Source organism: Mauremys mutica, chromosome 9 (genome assembly GCF_020497125.1).
Source record: "Mauremys mutica isolate MM-2020 ecotype Southern chromosome 9, ASM2049712v1, whole genome shotgun sequence".
NCBI classification, from domain to species: domain Eukaryota; kingdom Metazoa; phylum Chordata; order Testudines; family Geoemydidae; genus Mauremys; species Mauremys mutica.
The window spans coordinates 81,676,628-81,699,806 of NC_059080.1; the positions used below are offsets into that span (position 1 = coordinate 81,676,628).

At 41.3% G+C, this 23,179-nt stretch overlaps 1 protein-coding gene across 6 annotated transcripts in view; it reads right to left on the minus strand.

Annotated features, from left to right (window-relative positions):
• Positions 1-1,934: 1,934 nt before the first annotated feature.
• The window catches only part of VEPH1 (ventricular zone expressed PH domain containing 1), a 189,783-nt gene continuing 168,538 nt past the window's right edge, over positions 1,935-23,179 (minus strand). For 5 of the 6 annotated variants that reach the window (XM_045029712.1, XM_045029713.1, XM_045029711.1 and 2 more), the window contains 2 exons: positions 9,880-10,016; positions 1,935-3,269 (listed from right to left, as the gene is read on the minus strand). In XM_045029712.1, coding sequence (XP_044885647.1) covers positions 3,033-3,269; positions 9,880-10,016 — 374 coding nt within the window. In that variant the 3' untranslated portion in view covers positions 1,935-3,032. The remainder of the gene's footprint in view (positions 3,270-9,879; positions 10,017-23,179) is intronic. The other variant, XM_045029716.1, reaches the window with a different exon arrangement.

Sequence of the window (23,179 nt, forward strand, 5' to 3'; positions counted from 1 at the left end):
GTAGGTGCAGCAAAGACATAATTGCCATGTTGTACAATTTCACACAAAGTTTGCTGAAACCACCTGACAATAAAAATGGATTTTCCATATTGGTTTGCACATCCACATGGTTTATTTAATATAAATAAATAAATCAGAAACACCAAATTAGGGATGAAACAGGCATGGATGGCCAATTGGAAAAAATAGCAACAAAATGATACTTTATAAAGCCCTGAAAAAGCAAGAAAAATAGACTGTTTTCAGAGGTGGTTTCTGTAAAAATAGATTTTTTTTTAAATGTCCAGCTCTGCCAAATTTCAGTTGGGTTCCTTGGATGAATGAATGTAGTGTTCAATGTAAAACACAATTCAGAAATTAAAGCCCTAATTCTGCATTCACATGTACATGTGCTTAACTTTACACATGTGGACTTGGAATCACATGGATTTAAAAGTCACTTGGCCTTAATGGGACTTTTCAGGTGAGTAAAGTTAAACATACACTTGCGAGATTGGTATTTTAGTATGGTAGCACATAAATCCTTTAAAGATTTAGGCCTGTGACACTGAGTGACTAACTCACCTTGTCCCTTTCTTCTTCTCAGACAATTTAGGTTTTCCAGGTTGTCTTTGCTTTCCACCTTGAGGTTCTTTCTGAAGTGAACAGGGTCTTCTCAGTCCAGTGACTCTGATACATGTTCACAGCTGATATAAGTGGTACTGTAAGTCTCATGTAAGTAAATGGGTATAAGTTACATGATAGGCAGGAAAAGTACAAGAAGATAAAGTCAGATGACTCTATTTAGCTCAACCCTTCTTACATTTTCCTTTTGGTTGTTTCTTCCTGCTACTGTCGTTCTGCTTCTTCCAACAAAAAGTGATCAAACCAATCAAAAAAACAAATTGACCAGCTGATGAAGCAGAGGGGTGTTGCATCTGCACCTTGATGGGCAAACAGCAGGGGAGAGGAACTTCATCTAGGCTTGCTTTTCAAATAATACATTTCAAAGGTTTTCTGGACTATAAAGGGAAGAAAAGGGACTCCTTTGTTATCCGCCACTTAAGGGACAAAAGGGGCTAGCGCTCTTGGAATCTGTGAAAGGTGGATTCCCCAACCTCGGGGGTTGAGGATGCTGAGAACTGACTCCCCCCTCAGATGAGCCACCAGGCTGGTGCGTATTCTGACTCTTTGGAGACAGCAGACTTGATCATTTCTGTGAGTGTCCTGTGATAGGAGCTGGATACTGCAGAGGAAAGCACTTAAATCCAGACAGAATAAAATTTTTAAGATCTAGCTAGGGACTAATGTTCAGAGTTGCTGATTGCCTACAACTCCAATGGAAATCAAGAGAGCTGTGAGTGATTGGTATTGCTGAAAATCAGCTTCTAGTTCAGATTTCTGTGCTAATTTCAGCTTTATCACCCATTGCAAGAAAAGTCAGTTATGCAAGTATTAGACTCAATGGTGACAGCTGAAAATAGGTTTACGAAACTCACATGTAATGGTGTGTTCAGTGCTAGTTTACAGCTGCAGGTAAAGAACATAGTATCTGACTCAGTGCAGGTTATGTAAAGCCTATGTCACGGAATCTCTACTATTGGTCTTTAACACTGTTGTCGAACTGGGCTTTCTAGGGATGCCAAGCTCCATGGTGCACTGAAGAAGGAATTATAGTAATCCATCTCCAACACCTTCATAATCTACTGGAAAGAAAATATTTCAGTTTATCCTATCTCCATGCCTTTGGGGACTATCATGAACCCAGGCCACCCTGGGTGCAACTCCATTGGTTTCAGTGACAATGCACCAGAGATAAATCAGGCCCAATATATTTTAATCTAAATTTATTTTCCAGGTCATTGGTTTGATTCTTCAGTGCCTTACAGTTCTTCATATTCTCAATTGACACAGCATTGTGTTCAAAAACTGTTTTCACCTTATCTTCAATTTTGCTCTTAGCATATTGATCTCTGACATTGAAATCACTCAAGTCCTACTCTATCATAATAGCCTGAATTGCACCTTAGCATTTACCCATTTCTCCTCAGGCTATGCCTATGATTTGAAACCTAAACAAACTGACCAAACATTGACCTATTAGAAGCCATATAAAATAGAGGATCCTTTGCAAAGCTGAATGTACTTCTGGCTTTGTAGTATCTTTGCATTTGCAAGAAACATTTGAAAATATACTAAGGACCCTTTCTCTCATCAAACCAAATACACAAATCTTTTAAAAGAATGATTAAAGCAGTTCAAAATGCTTCATTTGAAACTTTTTTCCCCATGAAAATGGCCTTTTTGGAAATGACTGGACTTTGAAATCTCTCTGCAAATGTTACTGCCTGGAAGAGATTTTCTTTTGTTGCTTTTAGCAAAAGGGTAAAATGAGATACCACCACCACCACCACCACCATCACCATCATCACGATATAATCACATATATACACTTCAGTCTGTATCAAGTCACCTTAAAAGGATAGGCAAAAATAGCTTGGAATGCTGAATTTTATTACATAAACAGCTTTACTTTGCAGGGGTTAACATTCTAGATTAGCTGCTTATGTAACAAAGTGAGGAAAATGTAAATATATACATGCTGAAAGATAGTGCTACAGGGCAGCTTTTGTGTACCAGTGTCTGTCAGATTAGTTTCTCAATATCATTTGCTACTGATATAATCTAACAATAAAACATGCTGCAAAATATAGAATTTGCTATGTAAATTCCATGTATGTTCAAAAGGAGCCTCTTTCACCACATTAGCTATAAACTAAAGTCACCTTTGGAAAGAGATTCACTTTATAGCAATTAGATGAGTTGCTTTGAGCAACTTTGTTGCCAATGGTAACTATCTAGGGACCTGATCTTGCAGCCATTACTCACTTGAGCGTTCCCTGCAGTAGCCAAAACCACTGAATCCACAGGGACTACTCCCACAAATAAGGTTTGTTTCTTATCACTTTGTTTGGTTCTGTGATAAACAGGATGAAGTATCTTTGCATTTCAAAGGCAGATGCAAAAGTTCAGTGTTAGACAGGCTGACGGTTTTACAGATACGTGGTTGCCTCTCTGCTTTCCCTTTCTTTAGCTTGTGCTACGGCTACATTGATGCACTGAAGCCACTCTTCAGCATTCTTCTCATCTTTGGCCTTGAAAACATAGGTCTTATTGTTGGTGAAGATTTCAAAGGCCCGAGGAAGGCTGCGGTCTCTGCGCTTCTTGGCCACAACTTTTACACTCTGTACCTTACTGAGTTCAATGGGGCAGTCGTCTGGATCATCCTTCTGAAACACAGGAGGTGGGGGAGGGAGCACAACAGTCAGTTCAGAGGGAAAACTTTTGTTGATCCTACAAAGTAGCTACACCCATAGCTTTAGACTGTGCAACCCTTATTCACTTTGTGGAGCACTGAGGCTGGGATTTGGGAAGGACCCTAAAGGAGTTCAGTACCTAACTCCCATTGAATTTCAACAGGATTTGGGTGCCACATTCCTTTAGATAATCCTACCTCAATCATGTAACTAATCCAATTAGGACTACATGTACAAGGATTGCACAGTAACTCATGAGCTTTCCTACCTTAGCATTGGCACATGTTATTCCCACCCTTTTGCAAAGGATTGACATCCACCACCAATATAGGATTGTGATAATGCCCCCTCCCAATCCCCACCCCACAGTGTTAATGGTTGTGAAAGGTGCCTGAAGGACACACCGGGAGACTGAAGTGCTCCATGAATTCACAGCCCAGACTTCCCTACACTGCCCTGTGGATGCCCTGTGGATGCCCTGGAGGGACCAGGAGGAGCAAAGGCTCTATGCATATTCAATCGCTGAGCTCTCTACTCAGCCATTCTTTCTGCTGAGACTGCCAATGATTCTTTATACATTCAATGCACTTTTCAAACATTAATTGGTTCATCTCTCAATCATATGCCTGTGAGGTTGTGTGTTGTAAATATTTTGGCAAAATGTTGGAAATAAATTTCCCTAATAGGTTTATTAAGGTTGACCATGATTGTTTCCACACATTGTGGGGGGGGGGAGATGTATGTGAATATGTTTAAAGATTCTACAGCTCACGAAGCCCTGAATATGTTCATTGTATACATATGAATATGTCAGTAAAATAGTAGCATCATTTTATAAGTGGGGAAAATAAGGTAGGGAGAGGTAGGTTATCCTAACTGATGGAAAACCTGCAGAAGGCATGGAGATTCCTAGCTAGCATCCTCTCAGGGATGAGGGATTTATGAGCTCATGGAATAGGCAGGGATTGTGGTCTTCTAACAAGGAATCTAGTCCCCAACCCAAGAGATGTTGTGGCATCAGCATGGAATGCCTGTTCCTCATCCACCCAAGCATGGCTCTCTGGGAAGCTGTGTTTCCACTGCCTGAACTTCATCCCTTCTTCTAGCCAGATAGAGGCTGGTGCACAGGGGTTAATGTTCTGATGAGCACCATTAATTCCCAATGAATGGCCAGGGGGCAGTGACAGGCAGAATAGCTGTACCCTCAACGTAGACCCTTTAAATCAGACCAGGGGGAATCCATGGAATTTACTCAGGCACCACACTGGGACCAAAGGCTGTGGAGATGAATCATCCATTTTTCCATGGTGTCCCAGGCGATGCAAACCAGTGATAGACCTGAAACAAAACCCTGGATCTCATAGATTCATAGACTTTAAGGTCAGAAGGGACCATTATGATCATCTAGTCTGACCTCCTGCACAATGCAGGCCACAGAATCTCACCCATCCACTTCAATAACAAACCCCTAACCTATGTCTGAGTTATTGAAGTCCTCAAATTGTGGTTTGAAGACCCCAACCTGCAGAGAATCCTCCATGAACACCCATGAACCTTGTGGGAGTTCAAATCCAAACTTGGATGTTCAAGCCCATATCTACACAAACTAGCGTTTGTTCTCATTATAAGCTACACATTAACACTAGATGTGACCTCAGGTTGCTAAGGAGACTTGGGGTTTAGTACCTCAGGCAGATTTTTGTGTATGGGACCCACTGTAGTTTTCATGGACGTGGAAAGCAATGCATCTGTGCGTCTCAGATTTTGGCTTTCCTTTGCCTCCTTTTCACCCACTGGCCATATAATTGCTTGCACAGAGCAAATATTGTTAGCATGGTTAATTTTAAAGGGGAAAGGGTAGTGACAGGCCTACAGGAATATCCAGGCACAGCCAGCTGGCTATTTCACAATGCTTCTTCTGTGTCTGGTTTATATTTTCAAATCTGCGGTGAGGTAAAGGGAGAACATCCACATAATAGTAGTCCTTGTTTAACAATTCGGGAGAAAGGTGGGTGGGGTAGGATTTTAGTACTAAACCAGATACAACTACTTTCCAGTTCAAATAACTAGAATAAACACCACGTACAGCTGGACATGGATACGTAAAACTGGCTTAACTAGCCATTACCTATGACTGCACAGCTTAATAGTATATGCTCTATTGTAAACTGATGAATAGATCACCTTGATGATCTGATCTGTGAAGGCCCATTTACTCCCTGGACATACAGGTGCGGAGGGTATGCAGGACTGGAACCCTCACTGCGTGGGGTGGTGAAAAGCCCAGCAAAATCTTTATTTTCTCCTATTTTAAAATTTTGATTTGGAATGATTTTATATTCAAATCTAAAAGATTTCTAAAATATAAAAGACAGAATAAAGCTGGGTATTGGTAGCATGTCAAATCATGTAGTTAGGCCAGTCCTCACAACTGCAGCTGTGCCTATCAGCTCATTGGCTACTTCACCAGTGCTGATGTTCATTTCTGTTTTAAAAATCTCAGGCCCAGCACTACAGTTTGATGGGTGCTATGTAGCATGCATTCTCCATGAGCAGACCATCTATGCAAACATGCATTACTAAAACAGCATCTTTTCTATGTGTTTCTCCCATATCTCCAAGCAGTGGGAACTAAACTGGTGTTTTCCACAAAATGCATAGTGCTGAGTAACAGGATAAGGCTGTTCCCATCTGTTGGTTGTTCCCATTGTGGGAATAACATACAAGACAGTGTCAAACACTGCCAGATCTAGCTTTGGGACATGAGAGCTCCTACCTCTTAGGGTGGACACCGACAGCACAGCCAGACCGCCCCCGCCCCAACCCTTTGGTTCATGATGCATTTCACTGAGGTTGCACCAGCTGGATTTGAGAGTCTTAACTCAGACTCTCAGAGGGGAAAGCAGTGGACGTGTTATTCCTTGACTTTAACCAAGCTTTTGATATGGTCTCCCACAGTATTCTTGCCAGCAAGTTAAAGAAGTATGGGCTGGATGAATGCACTATAAGGTGGATAGAAAGCTGGCTAGATCATCGGACTCAACGGGCAGTGATCAATGGCTCGATGTCTAGTTGGCAGCCGGTATCTAGCAGAGTGCCCCAAGGGTCGGTCCTGGGGCCGGTCTTGTTCAATATCTTCATTAATGATCTGGAGGATGGCGTGGACTGCACCCTCAGCAAGTTTGCAGATGACATTAAACTGGGAGGAGTGGTAGATATGCTGGAGGGTAGGAATAGGATACAGAGGGATCTAGACAAATTAGAGGATTGGGCCAAAAGAAATCTGCTGAGGTTCAACAAGGACAAGTGCAGAGTCCTGCACTTAGGACAGAAGAATCCCATGCACTGCTAAAGACTAGAGACCGAGTGGCTAGGCAGCAGTTCTGCAGAAAAGGACCTAGGGGTTACACTGGACGAGAAGCTGGATATGAGTCAACAGTGTGCCCTTGTTGCCAAGAAGGCTAATGGCATTTTGGGCTGTATTAGTAGAAGCATTGCCAGCAGATCGAGGGACGTGATCATTCCCCTCTATTCGGCATTGGTGAGGCCTCATCTGGAGTACTGTGTCCAGTTTTGGGCCCCACACTATAAGAAGGATGTGGAAAAATTGGAGAGAATCCGGTGGAGGGCAACAAAAATGATTAGAGGGCTGGAGAACATGACTTATGAGGAGAGGCTGAGGGAACTGGGATTATATAGTCTGCAGAAGAGAAGAATGAGGGGGGATTTGATAGCTGCTTTCAACTACCTGAAAGGGGGTTACAAAGAGGATGGATCTAGACTGTTCTCAGTGGTACCAGATGACAGAACAAGGAGTAACAGTCTCAAGTTAGGAAAAACTTTTTCACTAGGAGGGTGGTGAAGCACTGGAATGGGTTACCTAGGGAGGTGGTGGAATCTCTTTTGCTTAGAGGTTTTTAAGGTCAGGCTTAACAAAGCCCTGGCTGGGATGATTTTGTTGGGGATTGGTCCTGCTTTGAGCAGGGGATTGGACTAGATGACCTCCTGAGGTCCCTTCCAACACTGATATTCTATGATTCAGACATCAGTTACATGAAGCACTCTCATGAAACTTATATAGCCTTGTTAGGGTGACCAGATGTCCCGATTTTATAGGGACAGTCCTGATATTTGGGGCTTTTTCTTACACAGGCACCTATTATCCCCCACCCCCATCCCTATTTTTCACCCTGGCTGTCTGGTCACCCTAATCCTTGTAACCTCTGTCTCCCCCTCCAGACCCACTTTCAGGTGCATGCAGTCAAATACTTTGACATTCCAAAATATCCAGCTCCCCAAATATGGCCAACACTCATTCTAGTCAGCCAATCATTCTATTTGCCCATCACTGTTATAGAGACCCTTGCAATCAGGGGACAACTATGAAAGTCTGCAATACCCATTCTCTCTCTAGAGATAGCCCTTCCAGAACTGAGTTGAGCCACACTGGTGAGGCTGTGCAGGGAAGCTTTCAATGCCATTTCTCATGCTATCCCCAGGCTGAGGTTAAAGACAGGCCTCGAGTCTCTAGGGATATCAATCCAGTACCTTTGGCTAGCTCTAATTTCAGCAACAATATAAAAGTAACAGGATATAACACATATACTTGAAAAATATGCTGGCCTGAATACAGCGACTTAAACCTGCCTAGTACTGTGCATTACCATTACAAACAGTTAAAACAGCTCAACATTCTTGATTTTACGTTAAAAAGAAGTAAATTAATCTGTATGAAATATACAGCTGAGAAGAAACTGCCATTCAACAACCTGATCTGCCACCTTCCTCTGCCTGCCAAACAATATACATTTCTTGCATTAACAAAAGAGAGCAGCAGTAAAACAATCTTAGGGGGTTGATTTTCATCCGATAATCACATCCCATGGGAATTAGAGGCATTCTGATGTGCCTGTTGCTTTTTTAGTGTAGGATATCTAATTAACTTCCATTACATCAAATAAATTTTTTATAGGCCAGTCAACTTGTGAAGAAGTTGACAATTATTCTGGCAAATTTAAAAAAGTAAACATCAAGCAACAGTAAAATAGACTGGTCATAAAAGTACATATTAATTTTTCTTTAAAAAACCAACCAAACACATTAGGAAATCACTAGAAGTGCAGGGAGATGTTCTTTTATGAATTAGCCCCTTTCTGATGGACTGCATTTTCCTAAGAAAGGCATAAGTGCATCACGGACACAACTTTGTATGGCCTCCATGAAAGGAAGGGGCTCAAGCAGCCATTTTAGAGTTTAGAGTGCTTGATTTTGTTTATAGATGGTAATAAAAGCTCTTTAGAAGCAAAATTAAGCTTTAGGGTCAAAATTTCAGTCAGGCTCTGATAAGAGGCTTCTGTTATCTTGGAACCTCTCTGGAAACGAAAAAGACCATTTTGCATAGTATTTGGTAATGCCAATTACTAAGGGCTGAAGAAAGTAATTTTCCACTCAGAGTGTCTAATAAATCAGAAGCACTGAAATTAATTTTGCAGTATTAGATACACTAGGCCAAATTTCTCTCTCACTTCTTCTGGTATAAATCCACTGAAATTTCAGAATAGATACTCTGTATTTATACAGTGGGACAAGTGAGAGCAGAATTTAGCCCTTTATTGGGAGAAACAGAGAACTCTTGCATTAGTATCCCACTTTCAGCAATACTTTGTGTTTCCTTTCTGGTGATGATTAGAATGCTATAATGTCAGTATGGATTATTCAGTTAAACAAGAGAAGTAGCCCAATTTTTTTTTATTAAAGAGAATAGTGATTTTGTTTTGGCTACCCAGCCTGAAATATCTTAGAGGGCCCTGATTTTCAGAAAGTGATGAGCACCTGTCCTCTGAAAATCAACCCCCTTTAAAGTGTGTCAGTTTGGCACCCAAAATCAATGATCACTTTTGAGAATCTAAGATGGAATTAATACTTTCCTTGCTGTTGTACTCCAGGCTTTTTGCAAACAGTTGCTTTTTTACTTGTGCAGAATTCAGTTTCACTGTTGCTTATCCATACATTTACTTGAACAACAAAATTAAGAATTGCTAACCAGAACTGAAAGGCATTTAGGTGGGTTTTTTTCAACTCAGTGCAATTTCTTAAGGCATAGGTGCATTAGTGACACAATAGCCTGGTACTAAATTAAACCTTCACCTTTGGAGGCACTCTTAGTCATTGGTCACCAACTAAGGGAATCTGAAAAGATTTTAAGAGCTGGTGGGCGCAATCTACCTGTGTTACATGGGTGCAACTTCCCTTGAAGCCAACGGAAGTTGCATCTTTTTATCTGAGAGCAGAACTGGACCCTAAGTATGCAGGGTGCTCAGCATTTGCCTAACTCTGTTGCCACTGACTTCAAAAAGAAGAGCATTAGGCCAAAGCTGAGGGCCTTTGAAAACCCCACCCTTTGTCTCCACAGGAAGAGGCATAAACCCTCCTACAGCATAGACAAGCTTAGCCAGCAAACCATTGGCTGAAATTAGCTATGTGAGGAGAATATGGAATAATCATAGTCTTGAAAAGCCCAAGGAAGAGGGTAATGCTGGGGGGCGGGGGGAGATGAGCAAACCAAAGTGATGTTCTAACTTACAGATTTTCCTTTGCGAAACAGAAGCTGATTGCCAGCGAGAGTGAAATAGCGAGTTTTCCATCTTTTGATAAACTTCCATCTAACTTGCTTTTCTTTCAGCTTGCCTTCAATCAGAGGCTGTCCATCTTGATTTACAACTAGTGAGGAAAAATATAATGAGGAAGTTATTCATTTTCTCTCTCTTATCTCAGAAGGAAGCACAATTTTTTCTCCAAACCAAAAATCAGTTTTGCAATGTTGCTGTATAAACCACAAGACCACATTTCCCTACTGCCTCAGAATATTCAGCCATGATTGAAGAAAGGTGTTGCAGTCCCCTACTCATGAAGGATCCATTTTTTATTGTAGGTCTCATACAATTCCATCTCCCCTTCATTTTTTCTTCTCCTAACTCTTACTACTGCATATTCATCCCCCTACCTCCTATTTCTACCCAATTTATTACCCAACCTCACAATATGTATTCATAATCTTGTACAATTAAGCATATGCTTAACAGAATAACCAACAAATAATCCACCAAGATGCACCCGAATGACAAAAGCAAACTCATGACCCTGTATGATTGATCTTTGCCCTCTTCTCCCCCAAATGACACCCATGCTCTGTTTTCTCCTATTCAACACTGTCATCATATCACCAACAGTATTTAACTCCCCTGCAAATTACATCTTCACATAACATGTACTTAAAAGATCAGTTTAAAAATGCTTGGAGTCTGAAGTGAGAAATGCTACCTGCACTGGCCCAATCACACCTTATGGAAAGTCCCATGGAATGTGATAGAGGATAACAACTTTCTAGGTTTATATTCCTACTATAGAATTCTATAGCATGAATTGAAAACCCACACAAAGGATAACATTCACTATTAAATTCAAATCATTTTTAATTTTAGAGTCATTTCCACAGAGCCAATTAAAGGCCAGAACTAGGATTTTCAAAGGGACCTAAGGGAGTTAGGTACCTAAACCCCATTGGAAGTTAGTTCCTATCTTCCTTAGGTCCCTTAGAAAATCCCAATCCAAAAATAAGATATTAGGCACAATCCTGATGAAAGGGTGGTACATGAGCTACACCTGGCCAGGAGTGACTCAGACACACCCGAATCACAGTTCCTTCCCTGCTGTCTTCTTGCTTTGCGGGGGAAGAGTTTGGGTAAAGAGTTGTTTGCTACTCACTTCCTCTACTGCTTATGTAGTTCAAGTCACAGCTTAGCCCTACATTTTTAAGAGAATCCTATTGGTTTAATCATCATTAACTTCTTTAGGTCCTTCCATAAGGGAAGCCGCAAAGTTATTTAATATTAACATAAAATGCTGTGAAAAATAATCCTCACACTTCGGACAAACCAAGAATTACCTAGGTCCTGCTCCTACTTATATGCAGCCAAATCTCACAGCACTAATGTTGGTAATGTGATATATTCTCTCACTTACATCTGCCTAAAATAATACAATTATTCCAATACCTGGCATACAACTGCTGGAGCAGTGCAACACAAGACAGACCCTGGACATCCAATGTTTACCTTTCTCCCTCAGTAACAATTTCGCAAGTAACTACTTCCAATCCCACTGCTAAGTGTGGACTTATGATCTCATGACCAAGGATTTAGAGTTTCAGAAAGGTGGTTTGTATAGATTAAAAAAAAAAACCAGACACATTCTCACCTCTCAAATGGAACTCATTAAGGGGAAGTAAATAAAGCTGGCCATTAAGGTACAGCGTGTGACATCTTTTTAATAGATGCATAGATTTTAAGGCCAGAGAGGAGCAGTATAATCACCTGCCTGAGCTTATTTTAATATTCTATATAAATAGAGCATTATATGAGTAAAGTGACACAATGCTTCCAGGAATAATAGACAGAGTGTATATTTAATAAAAAGAGGGGTGCCGTTGGCTGCTCCATCTTCAACTGAGCTGTTTTCCAGACCAGTGCATCCTCTATATTGAACCATGGTGTGCACAAAAGGCTACTTGTTATGGTTGTCAATCCAGATTACTTTCAAGGGAAACAACAAAAGAAAGAAAGAACATATATGAAGTTTCTAGTGAGGGAAATATATGTTCCCTCTCCATCACAATGGTTTCATTATCTATGAAAATCACTTTGATGATTTAAAGCGCGGCATGGGTGTTAAAGATTATTATTTGCTTCAAAGTGCCTCAGATTCTCATTTATAAATGTGCCTATATATATAAGGCCATGTATATCCTTCACCCTCTGCCCACAATGTCCATTGAGGTTATATGTCCAGTGACTGTGACAGGCTGAATATCAGTGGGAGATGTGCAGGATTTGACATGGCTTTCAGACAGTAGACACACAAAGAGGAACGTTCTTACACAAAAATCAAATGAATGAATGAACAATCCACCCTGACTTATAAAACAGCTAGCCCGGGTGTTATAATGAGTTACTGCTTGTCATTCTAAAGCACACTCAGCTACATTATGACTCTAGGCACAGCCCTGAGCGAAGGGTGGTGTTTCAACAGCATCACCTCAAGAACAGCCCCAGTAGGGCCTGTGCATCACAGGCACACCACAGAGTCACAGTTCCTTCCCTGATGCCACCCTTGCTCAGGGTAGAGGAGGGGGAAATGGCAATAATTTGCTGCTGTCTTATACCAGTGGCAAGTTATTACTGCCACTCTGCCACACTGGTTTAGCTGACCACTGGCCAGTTTTTACAGAGGAAGAGACAATGTTCAATCCATTCCTCACCCTTTCCTGCCCACCTACTCCAGGATGTGTGTGTGTGGGGGGAGGGAGTCAGTGAGTGTAGAGTCCCTTTTTACTTGTATGTATAAGGACCCTTTGTCTAGGTAGCCCATGTTGGTGTGTCAGGGGAGTTCTTACTCCCCTACGCTCCCTTGCATGGATGCATAGTCAGAGTCGCCGTCTAGCCCACAGAAAATAGACATGGCAACTCTGAGGACATCCTTTGGAGTTTCTGAGAAGGCATAACTTTATATCTATGCAACTCCATTTACTATTCACTGTCTGGTTCCTGAAATACAAACAAAATGTTAAAAATGTTATTCTTCAGAGTGAGTCCAAGAATGGATATTTTTCTCCAGCACTGCTAATGTTGTCTGAAGGGGGCTCCCTCCCTTTGCACTCCAGCTGCTGTGAGGTGGGGTTTTCTTGTTGTATTATTGTAATTACTTTATGAAAGCCTCTAAAGGAAGTGAATAGCAAACAACTATTTCCCCAAACTCTTCCCCCACAAAGCAAGATACAGCTGTGCTTTTAAGTTGTATATAGATATTGATTATATGCACACACTCTATATAGTGCATAAATGTATGAATAAAAACCTTCTACCTTCTTTTTAAACCTTGTACATTCTCAGTTTAAACTGACAAGATAAATATTAGACTTCCTTTCATCAGTGAAAAAAAATGATCCATTCCAGATTATCCTATTTAGTAAATAATGAGGCAAAGTGTTTTAGGACATAAATAACAAAAATCTGGGTGCCAAATTTCTACTCACGCATGAAGAGCTAATTGTATGTCTCTGTGGTTAAAACTGTTTCTTTCTTGTTGCTCACCCCAACGCTCCACATTCCTCAACTATACTTTGCATCTTTTTGTGTCAGGTCATGTTATGTTGAATTCTTTCATGCCATATTTGACATGACCTGACACAAGACAAAGTGAAACAAAAAGCCTTTCCTCCCCGCTGCATAACCTTCTGTCATTGCAAATATATGTAAATGTTTATGCAGAAAAACTTTGTTTGCGTCTGCACTCAGGTCATCTGAAGTTCTCTAGATTAATGGTGTCACATTTTTAAATTTACACCTTTGTAATAGCCCTTAACTTTATTACAGATGCACACACACACACTCACTTTTGTACTGCAAATTTCTTGAGATAATGAAAAAGTGAGCTATTACTCCTAATTTTTTGTAGAACTAAATGCATTTTAGCAGCTGAGAGAAATAAATGCAGCCCAACCATGACATACATGAACTCAGTGTCATTTGCTTGGGTACAGCTATAAAACTGCAGTACTTTCAGGAGATTGGCTTTTACCAGTGTGGGTAATTTTAGAAAGAATCTGCAATTTGTGCATGGCATCCAGTACAAGGTGGGATGGGATCAAGGAGATGCATAATATTATCGAGTTGATGTGATTAAAGCCAGGGGTGGCGAGATCTTTACAATATGTAGGCATAGTGGGTTGTTGCAAATGGGCAGCTGTAAACAGTTTTTCCTATATAGCTTCCCTGCTTTTCATCCCACCGATGCTAGCTGCTTTCAGCCTTCCCTCTGCTTTCATGTTCACTTTCCATCCACATGCAGTTCAATTTTACTGGCCTGAACATTCACGAAAACAATGTCAGATCTGAAGGTGTAAATACTGGTGGAAACTGAATTTTAAATGCACAGGTATGAGTTTTTGCTGTAAGAGAACATGCACACTCCTTCACCAAACATATATGTAAAGACTGGTATGGACACTGGCCATACATTTGATCCAGGCTTCAAATGTTTGTTTTTTACCCTGAGGATCACTAAATCCATATTCACCCTTACAAACTTGCTAAGTTTGTTGAGTTAATTAGATATTAATTAACTCAAGGTAAAAACTTCTAGGGAAATGAAGGACCACCCAGGCGACTCATCTGAGCAATCACAACTAACCACCCCTTAAACAGTGAGGCAAGAACTGCCCATGGTCACATTTTTCCAACTCTGTATACAAATATTGTCAAAGACTGCTGAGTAAATACATCGGCGTAAATCATGATTCACTCCTGGTTGTTCCCTGAGCAGGGAAAGGCTGTATTTGTCACAGTAATCATCCACTGCCAATGATTTGTTCACCTGGAACCTTCAAATTCTGATGGCACTCTCTCTTTCATCAGAGCCAGACAGTGTGGTCATTTCAGCCTGAGTCTGTGGCTCAGATGAGAACTAGTTCATTGAAGCTGGATCTGGTGATACTGGTTGGTGGGGGAAAACAACCAGGGGGCACAGCAAAGATTACGGGCCTGACTCTGTAGTCCATGAAGTCTGCTTTATGCCCATCCCCCGGTACAATGCATAACCCGACCCCTTGATGTGCCTGGCGGAAGATTTGTGTGACATGCGGGAATCTTCCCATGGCTTAAGGCAATGGTGCCTGCTCCTTCCCAACCCCTCCTCCTGGCTCCCAGCATAGGAGACATGGCCAGAGGAAAGGGCCATGCACCCTCAGTTTCTCCTTGATGCCCAGATAACAGCAATGGACTTGAGTGCTCTTTCATCTTTGCTTGACAAGGAGGTTATGACTTTTCTTCTTGAACCCACCATTGTTATCTATATCCTTGTCATCAGAATGGATTAATGCAAGGCTACCCTTGGAAATGTCATCCAGTCCAGAACAAGACTGTCTACTACCTTACCAGTGGTTCCAGTTAGGCACATGCTGCAGCCATGCTCCATTGACTGCACTGGGTTCCACCTGGTGTCTGGGTGACATTCAAAGTGCTAGTTTCAAGCTATAAATCTCTTTATGGCTTGAGCCCTACATATCTTAGAGCCCTGAATATCATCTCTCTCTTTATACTACAAACCAGCAGTTGAGATTAGCTGGGATATTCAAGATGACAATTCTTAGATTTATTCCTCTTTAGGGGCTGACAGGAAAGATGGTTTTGTGGTAAAGGCACTGGATTGGAACCAGGAGATCAAAGTTCAATCTTCCCTCGACCACAGACATCCTGTGTCTTTGGGAAAGTTACTTAATCTGTCAGTGCCGTATCTGTTCTTTTCCCCAACTTTTGTCTGTCTTGTCTATTTTGGCTGTCTATGTTCAGTATCAAGCACAATGGGTCCCCGATCTTAGCTGATGTCTCCCAGAACTACTATAATAATAGTTCTCCGTGGGAAGGCCCTTGAATTTACTTCCCCTGGGATTCAAGAGGACATTAGTTTACCATTAGGGTATGTTGCAAAACCTGTCTATTCTTTCAGGCTTTTCCAGAGGAGACAGGTTGGGGGTGAGGAGGTACTGAGAGGAGATGGGGAGTTTTTAATTACTGTTAGTAGACATCAGTTCTTCTGGTTAATATGTTTTTGTGGTTTATTGGTTTTTGTACAACTAGGTGAACTTTTCTAAATTGCAGGGTCACCTTGCCCCATCTCGTTTCTGGCTAGCTGCTGCCTCAGTTTCCCCTCAGTTCCAGGGGCTGATAACCTGCCCGCACATTCCACTATATGTAGGCTGCTGGCCTGTGCCTCTCAAACCCAGGAAGGACTCAGTGCCATGCTCAGAGTCTGCATCGGGCCCGGTTTTATTCTCCAAATGTAAAATCTAGGCAAAAAATCAAACACAAAAACACCTCCTCTGCCCACCTTGGGCTACAGCTTCCAGAGGCTTTTCCCCTTTGCCTCTCTGTCCCTCCCACTTCATGGTTCACTGCAGGAGCCAGTCTCCCTCCTGCAGCTCCTTCCAACTGAGCTTTCTCAGCTCTTTATAGAAAACATTTGATCCCTTCCCAGCTGATAAATGTACAGGGCCGGCAGGCCTCCAAGCTCCCTGGCCCTTGAAAAGGTAGGGTAGCCCACAACATGATAAAAAAAAGGAATATGTCATTGCCATTGATGTCTCATCATAGGCATTTTGTTGTAGACAACTTTTGACCCCATATTTACATGTGTAGTTAACCTTCTAGATTGTGATTATATCATTTTGAGACACACAAACTGCTGTGTTATGTTTTTCTAGAGGATACTGTGTCCCCATTAGAACGTGAAGTTTGGTGTCTGGAAAAGAATAATCTCCATGGCATGCTTAATAATGGGGGAGAAGAGGACACCTGACAAGACAAGATGTCAGAAATGCAAGGATGAAGTGTCCACATTGAGGGTTGGAGGGGGGTTACCAGTGGAGTTCCTCAAGGTTCGGTTTTGGGTCCGATTTTATTCAATCTATTTATTGCTGACCTGGGAACCAAGAGTAGGAGTGGGCTGATAAAGTTTGCGGACGACACCAAGTTGGGAGGTATTGCCAATTCGGAAAAGGATCGGGATATCCTCCAGGGAGATTTGGATGACCTTGTAAACTGGAGTATTAGTAACAGGATGAAATTCAATAGTGAGAAGTGTAAGGTTATGCATTTAGGGATGACTAACAAGAATTTTAGTTATAAGCTAGGGACGCACCAGTTGGAAGTAACGGAGGAGGAGAAGGACCTAGGAGTCCTGGTTGATCGTAGGATGACTATGAGCAGGCAATGTGATGTGGCAGTTAAAAAAGCAAATGCGGTCTTGGGATGCATTAGGCGAGGTATTTCTAGTAGGGATAAGGAGGTGCTAGTCCCGTTATATAAGGCGTTGGTGAGACCTCATCTGGAGTATTGTGTGCAGTTTTGGTCTCCCATGTTTAAGAAGGATGAATTCAAACTGGAACGGGTACAAAGAAGGGCCACTAGAATGGTCCGAGGAATGGAAGGCCTGTCGTATGAAAGGAGACTTGAGGAGCTCGGTTTGTTTTCCCTAACCAAAAGAAGGATAAGATTGCACTCTTTAAATATATCAGAGGGATAAATACCAGGGAAGGAGAGGAATTATTTCAGCTCAGTGCTAATGTGGACACGAGGACAAACGGATATAAATTGTCAGTCAGGAAATTTAGGCTTGAAATTAGACGAAGGTTTCTAACTATCAGGGGAGTGCAATACTGGAACAGCCTACCGAGGGAAACAGTGGGGGCGAAGGACCTCCATGACTTTAAGATTAAGCTAGATAAGTTTATGGAGGAGATGGTATGATAGGATACCGGGCTTAGTCAATAGGTTAATTAAGTGCCACACTGGTAAATGGTACATGGGTCAATGATATGATATTCTTAACCTTTTTCCAGAGGGTATGGCTGGAGAGTCTTGCCCGCATGCTCGGGGTTCAGCTGACCGCCATATTTGGGGTCGGGAAGGAATTTTCCTCCAGGGTAGATTGGCTGTGGCCCTGGAGGTTTTTCGCCTTCCTCCGAAGCATGGGGCAGGGGTCGCTTGCTAAAGGAGTGGGGGGATCGGCTTATGTGGCCTGCATCTTGCAGGAGGTCAGACTAGATGATCATATTGGTCCCTTCTGATCTTGAATTCTATGATTCTATGATTCTATGATTCTATAACACATGGCACAATGATATGGATCAGAAACTTACCTGCAGCATCAAGTAGCCAAGTTTAATGGATGAGTATTAAATAAAAGGGAAGAAAGGAAAACAAATTGTTTCTATAGTTATATAGTAATAGAGTGTCATACAGCTACACAATGATTTACAGAGCACAATGAGCACAGTATAAATACCTAGCCACACTGATAGATTTCCAGAGGATCTTACAAACCTGCCCACTCCTGATCCCATTCAGCTCAATCGTAGTTCTGATATTGATTTCAGTGGTAGCAGGGACAGGTCCTAACTCAAACTTAGGGCATGTCTACAGGAGAGCTGCTATGGTGCCACAGCTACAGTTCTGCATCTGTGCCACTGTAGTGTTGACGCTTCCTGCATTGACAGAAGGGGTTTTCTTGTCAATGCAGTTAATCCACCTCTCTGAGAGGCAATAGCTAAGTTGACAGAAGAATTCTTCCATTGACCTAGCCACGTCTACACTGCAGGTTAGGTTGACCTAACTATGGTACGCTGGGTGCAAAGTTTTTCACAGCCCTGAAAAACATAGCTAGGTCAATCTAATTTTTAAGTGGAGACCAGTACTAAGAGGACAGAAAGGGCAATAAATTCAGGCACAAGATGATGATGGTGAGATCAACAGTAGGTAGACAGTTGATATGCAATTTCAGACCAAAGTGGATATTTATGGGTAAATTATAAAGTCTCTCAATAGCTCTCAACACTGGAAATGCAGATAATTGTGGTAGTTGGAACCAATCCTACAATCACAGTCCTCATATGCATCTAGAGACAAATCCATTGGCTACACTGATGCCAGTTCCAGCAGACACCATAATGAAGTAGATGCCAGTATGTCTGAGGCCCTGATTAAAAGAGAGGAATTCATAAAGGATAACAATGAAGCATTATTCCAAAGATTTTTAAAGTCCTTTCTCTTATTTTCTTAGCAATTAAGTTTCCTAAATATCTATAGGACATAAGGACCTTTCTCATAACCCGCTTGTTGCTACAGTTTGTTCACTTAATGAACTAAATCGCCTTTTTATGGTGTCACAGTCACTTTAGAGCCAAATCCTGAAGTCCTGATTTTGTTTTTACTCCGTCTTTACTCCAGCAGAATGCCCAATAAATGTCCAAATATTTTGTTTACACTGGTGCAAATCAGGACTGACTGTTGAAGTCCATGGAATGACACCAGTGGTGCAAGGGAGCTCAGATTGAGTACATACTCTACTGTGTAAAGACTTCAGGACTTGACCCATCAGTAGCAGAATGTATTTAGTTGAACCAAGAGAAGGTTAACAAGCAACTTGATCACATTCTACACATACCTACGTGAAGAAGCGATTTCTGATAGTAGATGACTTACTCTGGCAGAAAAAAGTATAACAAGATCCAGTGGTTGGAAGCTGAAGCTAGACAAATCTAGACTAGAAATAAGGCACAATTTTTTAACCATGAGGGTAATTAACCATTGGAACAACTTGGTTAGACCTGTGGTGGATTGTCCATCACTTGAACTCTTTAAATCAGGACTGGTTTCTTTATAAAATATGCTACAGCTCAAACAGAAGTCAAGGGCTTGATGCAGAAATTATGGGGGAGGATGTATTGCCTGTGTTATGCAGGAGATTGGACCAGATGATCATTATTCTTCTGGCTTTTTTGGCCCTAAAATCTATATTTATAGTAATATCTAGGGCAGGGGTCGGCAACCTTTCAGAAGTGGTGTGCCGAGTCTTCATTTATTCACTCTAATTTAAGGTTTCGCATGCCAGTAATACAGTTTAATGTTTTTAGAAGGTCTCTTTCAATAAGTCTATAATATATAACTAAACTATTGTGGTATGTAAAGTAAATAAGGTTTTTAAAAGGTTTAAGAAGCTTCATTTAAAATTAAATTAAAATGCAGAGCCCCCCAGACTGCTGGCCAGGACCCAGACAGTGTGATTGCCAGTGAAAATCAGCTCGTGTGCTGCGTTTGCACGCGTGCCATAGGTTGCCTATCCCCGATCTAGGGTGACCAGATGTCCTGTTTTTATAGGGACAGTGCTGTTTTTTGGGACTTTTTCTTATATAGGCGCCTATTACCCCTCACCCCCGTCCCATTTTTTCACAGTTGCTATCTGGTCACCCTAGTAATATTATGGTGTGAATGGTTTAATATATGTGACCTTTTGTTCTAAAACCTAGTGTTTGCACACAATAGATTTGAGATACTTCAATATTTAAACATTTACTAAAAAAATGTTCACAGCCTCTGACTTCTCTGGAAAGCCCACAAAAATGCTGAAAATGTTTCCCAAACCCAAATGGAAAATTATTTTGCCTAGAACATCAGTTGCCTCCAGAGTACCTGAATATTATAGAGAACTTTTCCAAGTCAATTTAAGCCTGACTGCTATTCCTGAATGTACCTCCATCAGAATTCCTTCCATCCAGTAATTGCATTAAACATCTTTTGCGTTACAGAACTGCAGTTCATTGTGCTTTCAGTAGTTTTGGGGACTGAGTGAAAATAATGAATATCAAGTTTAATATAGAGAGAATATATATAGCAATCAAACGAGATAAAAACAAAATCATAAAACTCAAATTTTGTAACAGTAAAATATGAAGGTGCTTACAAAATTCTACCCCATCATGACCAATAATAAACTCTACTAAACTTAAAATAGTGCTCTGGAATGTGTTGGTGGTAAGTGGAAGAAGATTGCTCATGCTTTTGTTGAAAACATGGAAAAGACACATTTCTGAATGCCACTTTTTATAGCTTTCAGACAAGCATTATAGCTTGGCTATTTCAATGTTTAGATAATCTTCACTGCTAGCTAAAGATAAATGCATTCAAGAGAGTTAATAAGCTGAGTGAATTGCTTTTTTGAGAGGAATTGATAAAATGCCCGAGTTTTACCCGAATCATTGCCCATGGGCACTGTGTCTCTTTTGAAGCCCACAGGGATTACTACAATTTCTTTGTAAGCTTCCAGAATCTGGAATGTACATCAATTCCCTCCTAGGCTATCAAGTGGTTTTTACTGAATGTTTTTTTGTGCAAGATCTTGAGAAGCCAACTGCTAATACAGAGGGTTATGTTGAAACAGGGCTGTTAAGAGCCAGCTTTTTTTAAGAACAGGCATATACTGCATTTACTAACACTTTAATGACTCATAATTGGGGCTGTACAAACACATTTCAAAGAATTTAACTTTGTTTTTTCAGTTATGAGACCAACTGGACACTGAACATTGAAACAAACACAGATTTTTGCTGTGAATATCAGGACTGTGGGAATCCTCCTCCCCCTGGCAGAGGGGGAAATTGTAGGGACAGTTTATGATTATTTAATAGCACCCCTGCAAAAGCTTGGGTGCCTAATGAAAGCTTTCCAGTGAAAAGAATGCATGTGAAATATACAAACTTACTCAGATATTCACCACTTGTGGCCATCCTTCATGTTGCCTATGATCTGTTGCCTCTCCTCATAATCTTACTATCAAAGATTATGATGCCTCTAAAAACCATGTTGGCTGCCTCTGAAGAGTGTCATTGATCTGGTGGCCTAAGACAGGATCCAGGCTTTAAGGCATAATACTTTTTAAATCTTGAGGATAAGCAGCATCTTGCAACATGGTATCCAATGTAGAACATAGAAAAATTGTAGCCAAACCCAATATTAATACTAAAAAAAGTGTGCAAGTTACAATGAACTTGCCATTGAACTCAGAGAAGGCCAGTTCCAGGCTAATAGAACTACTTTTGGGAAGAAGGTAGGGTTGTGACTATTAGGAGACCATCATATGGGGCCTCATCCAAGGCAACAGGAAGTCCAGGGAAGACTCCCTTAACTTCCACAGACCTTGGACCAGGCCCACGGAAGCTTCAGTAGCGCTTTGGCTGTGTTTTGGGGACAATGGCATGGCATGGTATGAAAGCCTCAATGACACAGATGACCACGTTATGCACATGTAACAAGTCACAGGTTAGGCAGCACGTCCCAAATGAGTGCCCTTTACACCACACCACATCATTTCTTCTGTATAGGCTGCAGATTTTACAGAAAATATATTTTTAAAATTTTAAAGAGGGTGAGTTTTTTTGAAAATTGTTACTTCTTTATATCCTTCCTTGTAAAACCAAGCTCTTCTAGCACCATGAATTCAATGGTACAGGTCTCAGAGGCAGAGCAAAATTATAGCTCGGGGTAGGCAACCTATGGCACGTGTGCCGAAGGCAGCACGTGAGCTGATTTTCAGTGGCACTCACACTGCCCGGCTCCTGGCCACAGGTCCGGGGGGCTCTGCATTTTAATTTAATTTTAAATGAAGCTTCTTAAACATTTTAAAAACCTTATTTACTTTACATACAACAAAAGTTTACTTATATATTAAAGACTCATAGAAAGAGGCCTTCTAAAAACGTTAAAATGTATAACTGGCACACAAAACCTTAAATTAGAGTGAATAAATGAAGACTCGGCACACCACTTCTGAAAGGTTGCCGACTCCTGTTATAGCTACTACATTTTATAAGCCTCTAGAATTCTTAACATAGCTTTTCCATAAAACATAATATCTCCATTTAAATTTCAATATCTCATGATCTACCAGAGCTATAAACCAAGGGCTAAATTCTCAAACCTTCCTGGAGCCAGGGTGGTGCGGGGTGGTGAGAGGGCATTCAGGTTAATTATCGCTCCTGGATCTAGGGCTGGCTGACCTGCATGGAAGTGAGCAGTCGAGGATGGCTCTAACTCATACAAGTGGCATAAGGTTCCTACAGAACCACAAACAAGTGGAGCATAGACATAGCAGAGCTGCCACGTTGCCTCATCTGTTCTTCCATATCCCCTTCCTGACCACCGCATACCCCTAAACCAGGTGGAGGTGGCTGTGGCATGGGGTATGCAGTGGTCAGGAAGGGGATATGGCAGAACAGATGAGGCCATGTGGCAGCAATGGAGCAAAACAAGGGAGTAAATCTAGACTTAATAGATGCTGTTGACATTTAATCATAGTCCGTAAATCAAGGAAAGGAAAGGTTACTGATGAATGGAAAAATACACAATGCTACTTCTCTCTGCCAGTACAACAGTGTGATCTCAGAGCCCATGGAAATCAATGAGAGTCTTTCCATTGCTTGTATGTGCTTTGATCAA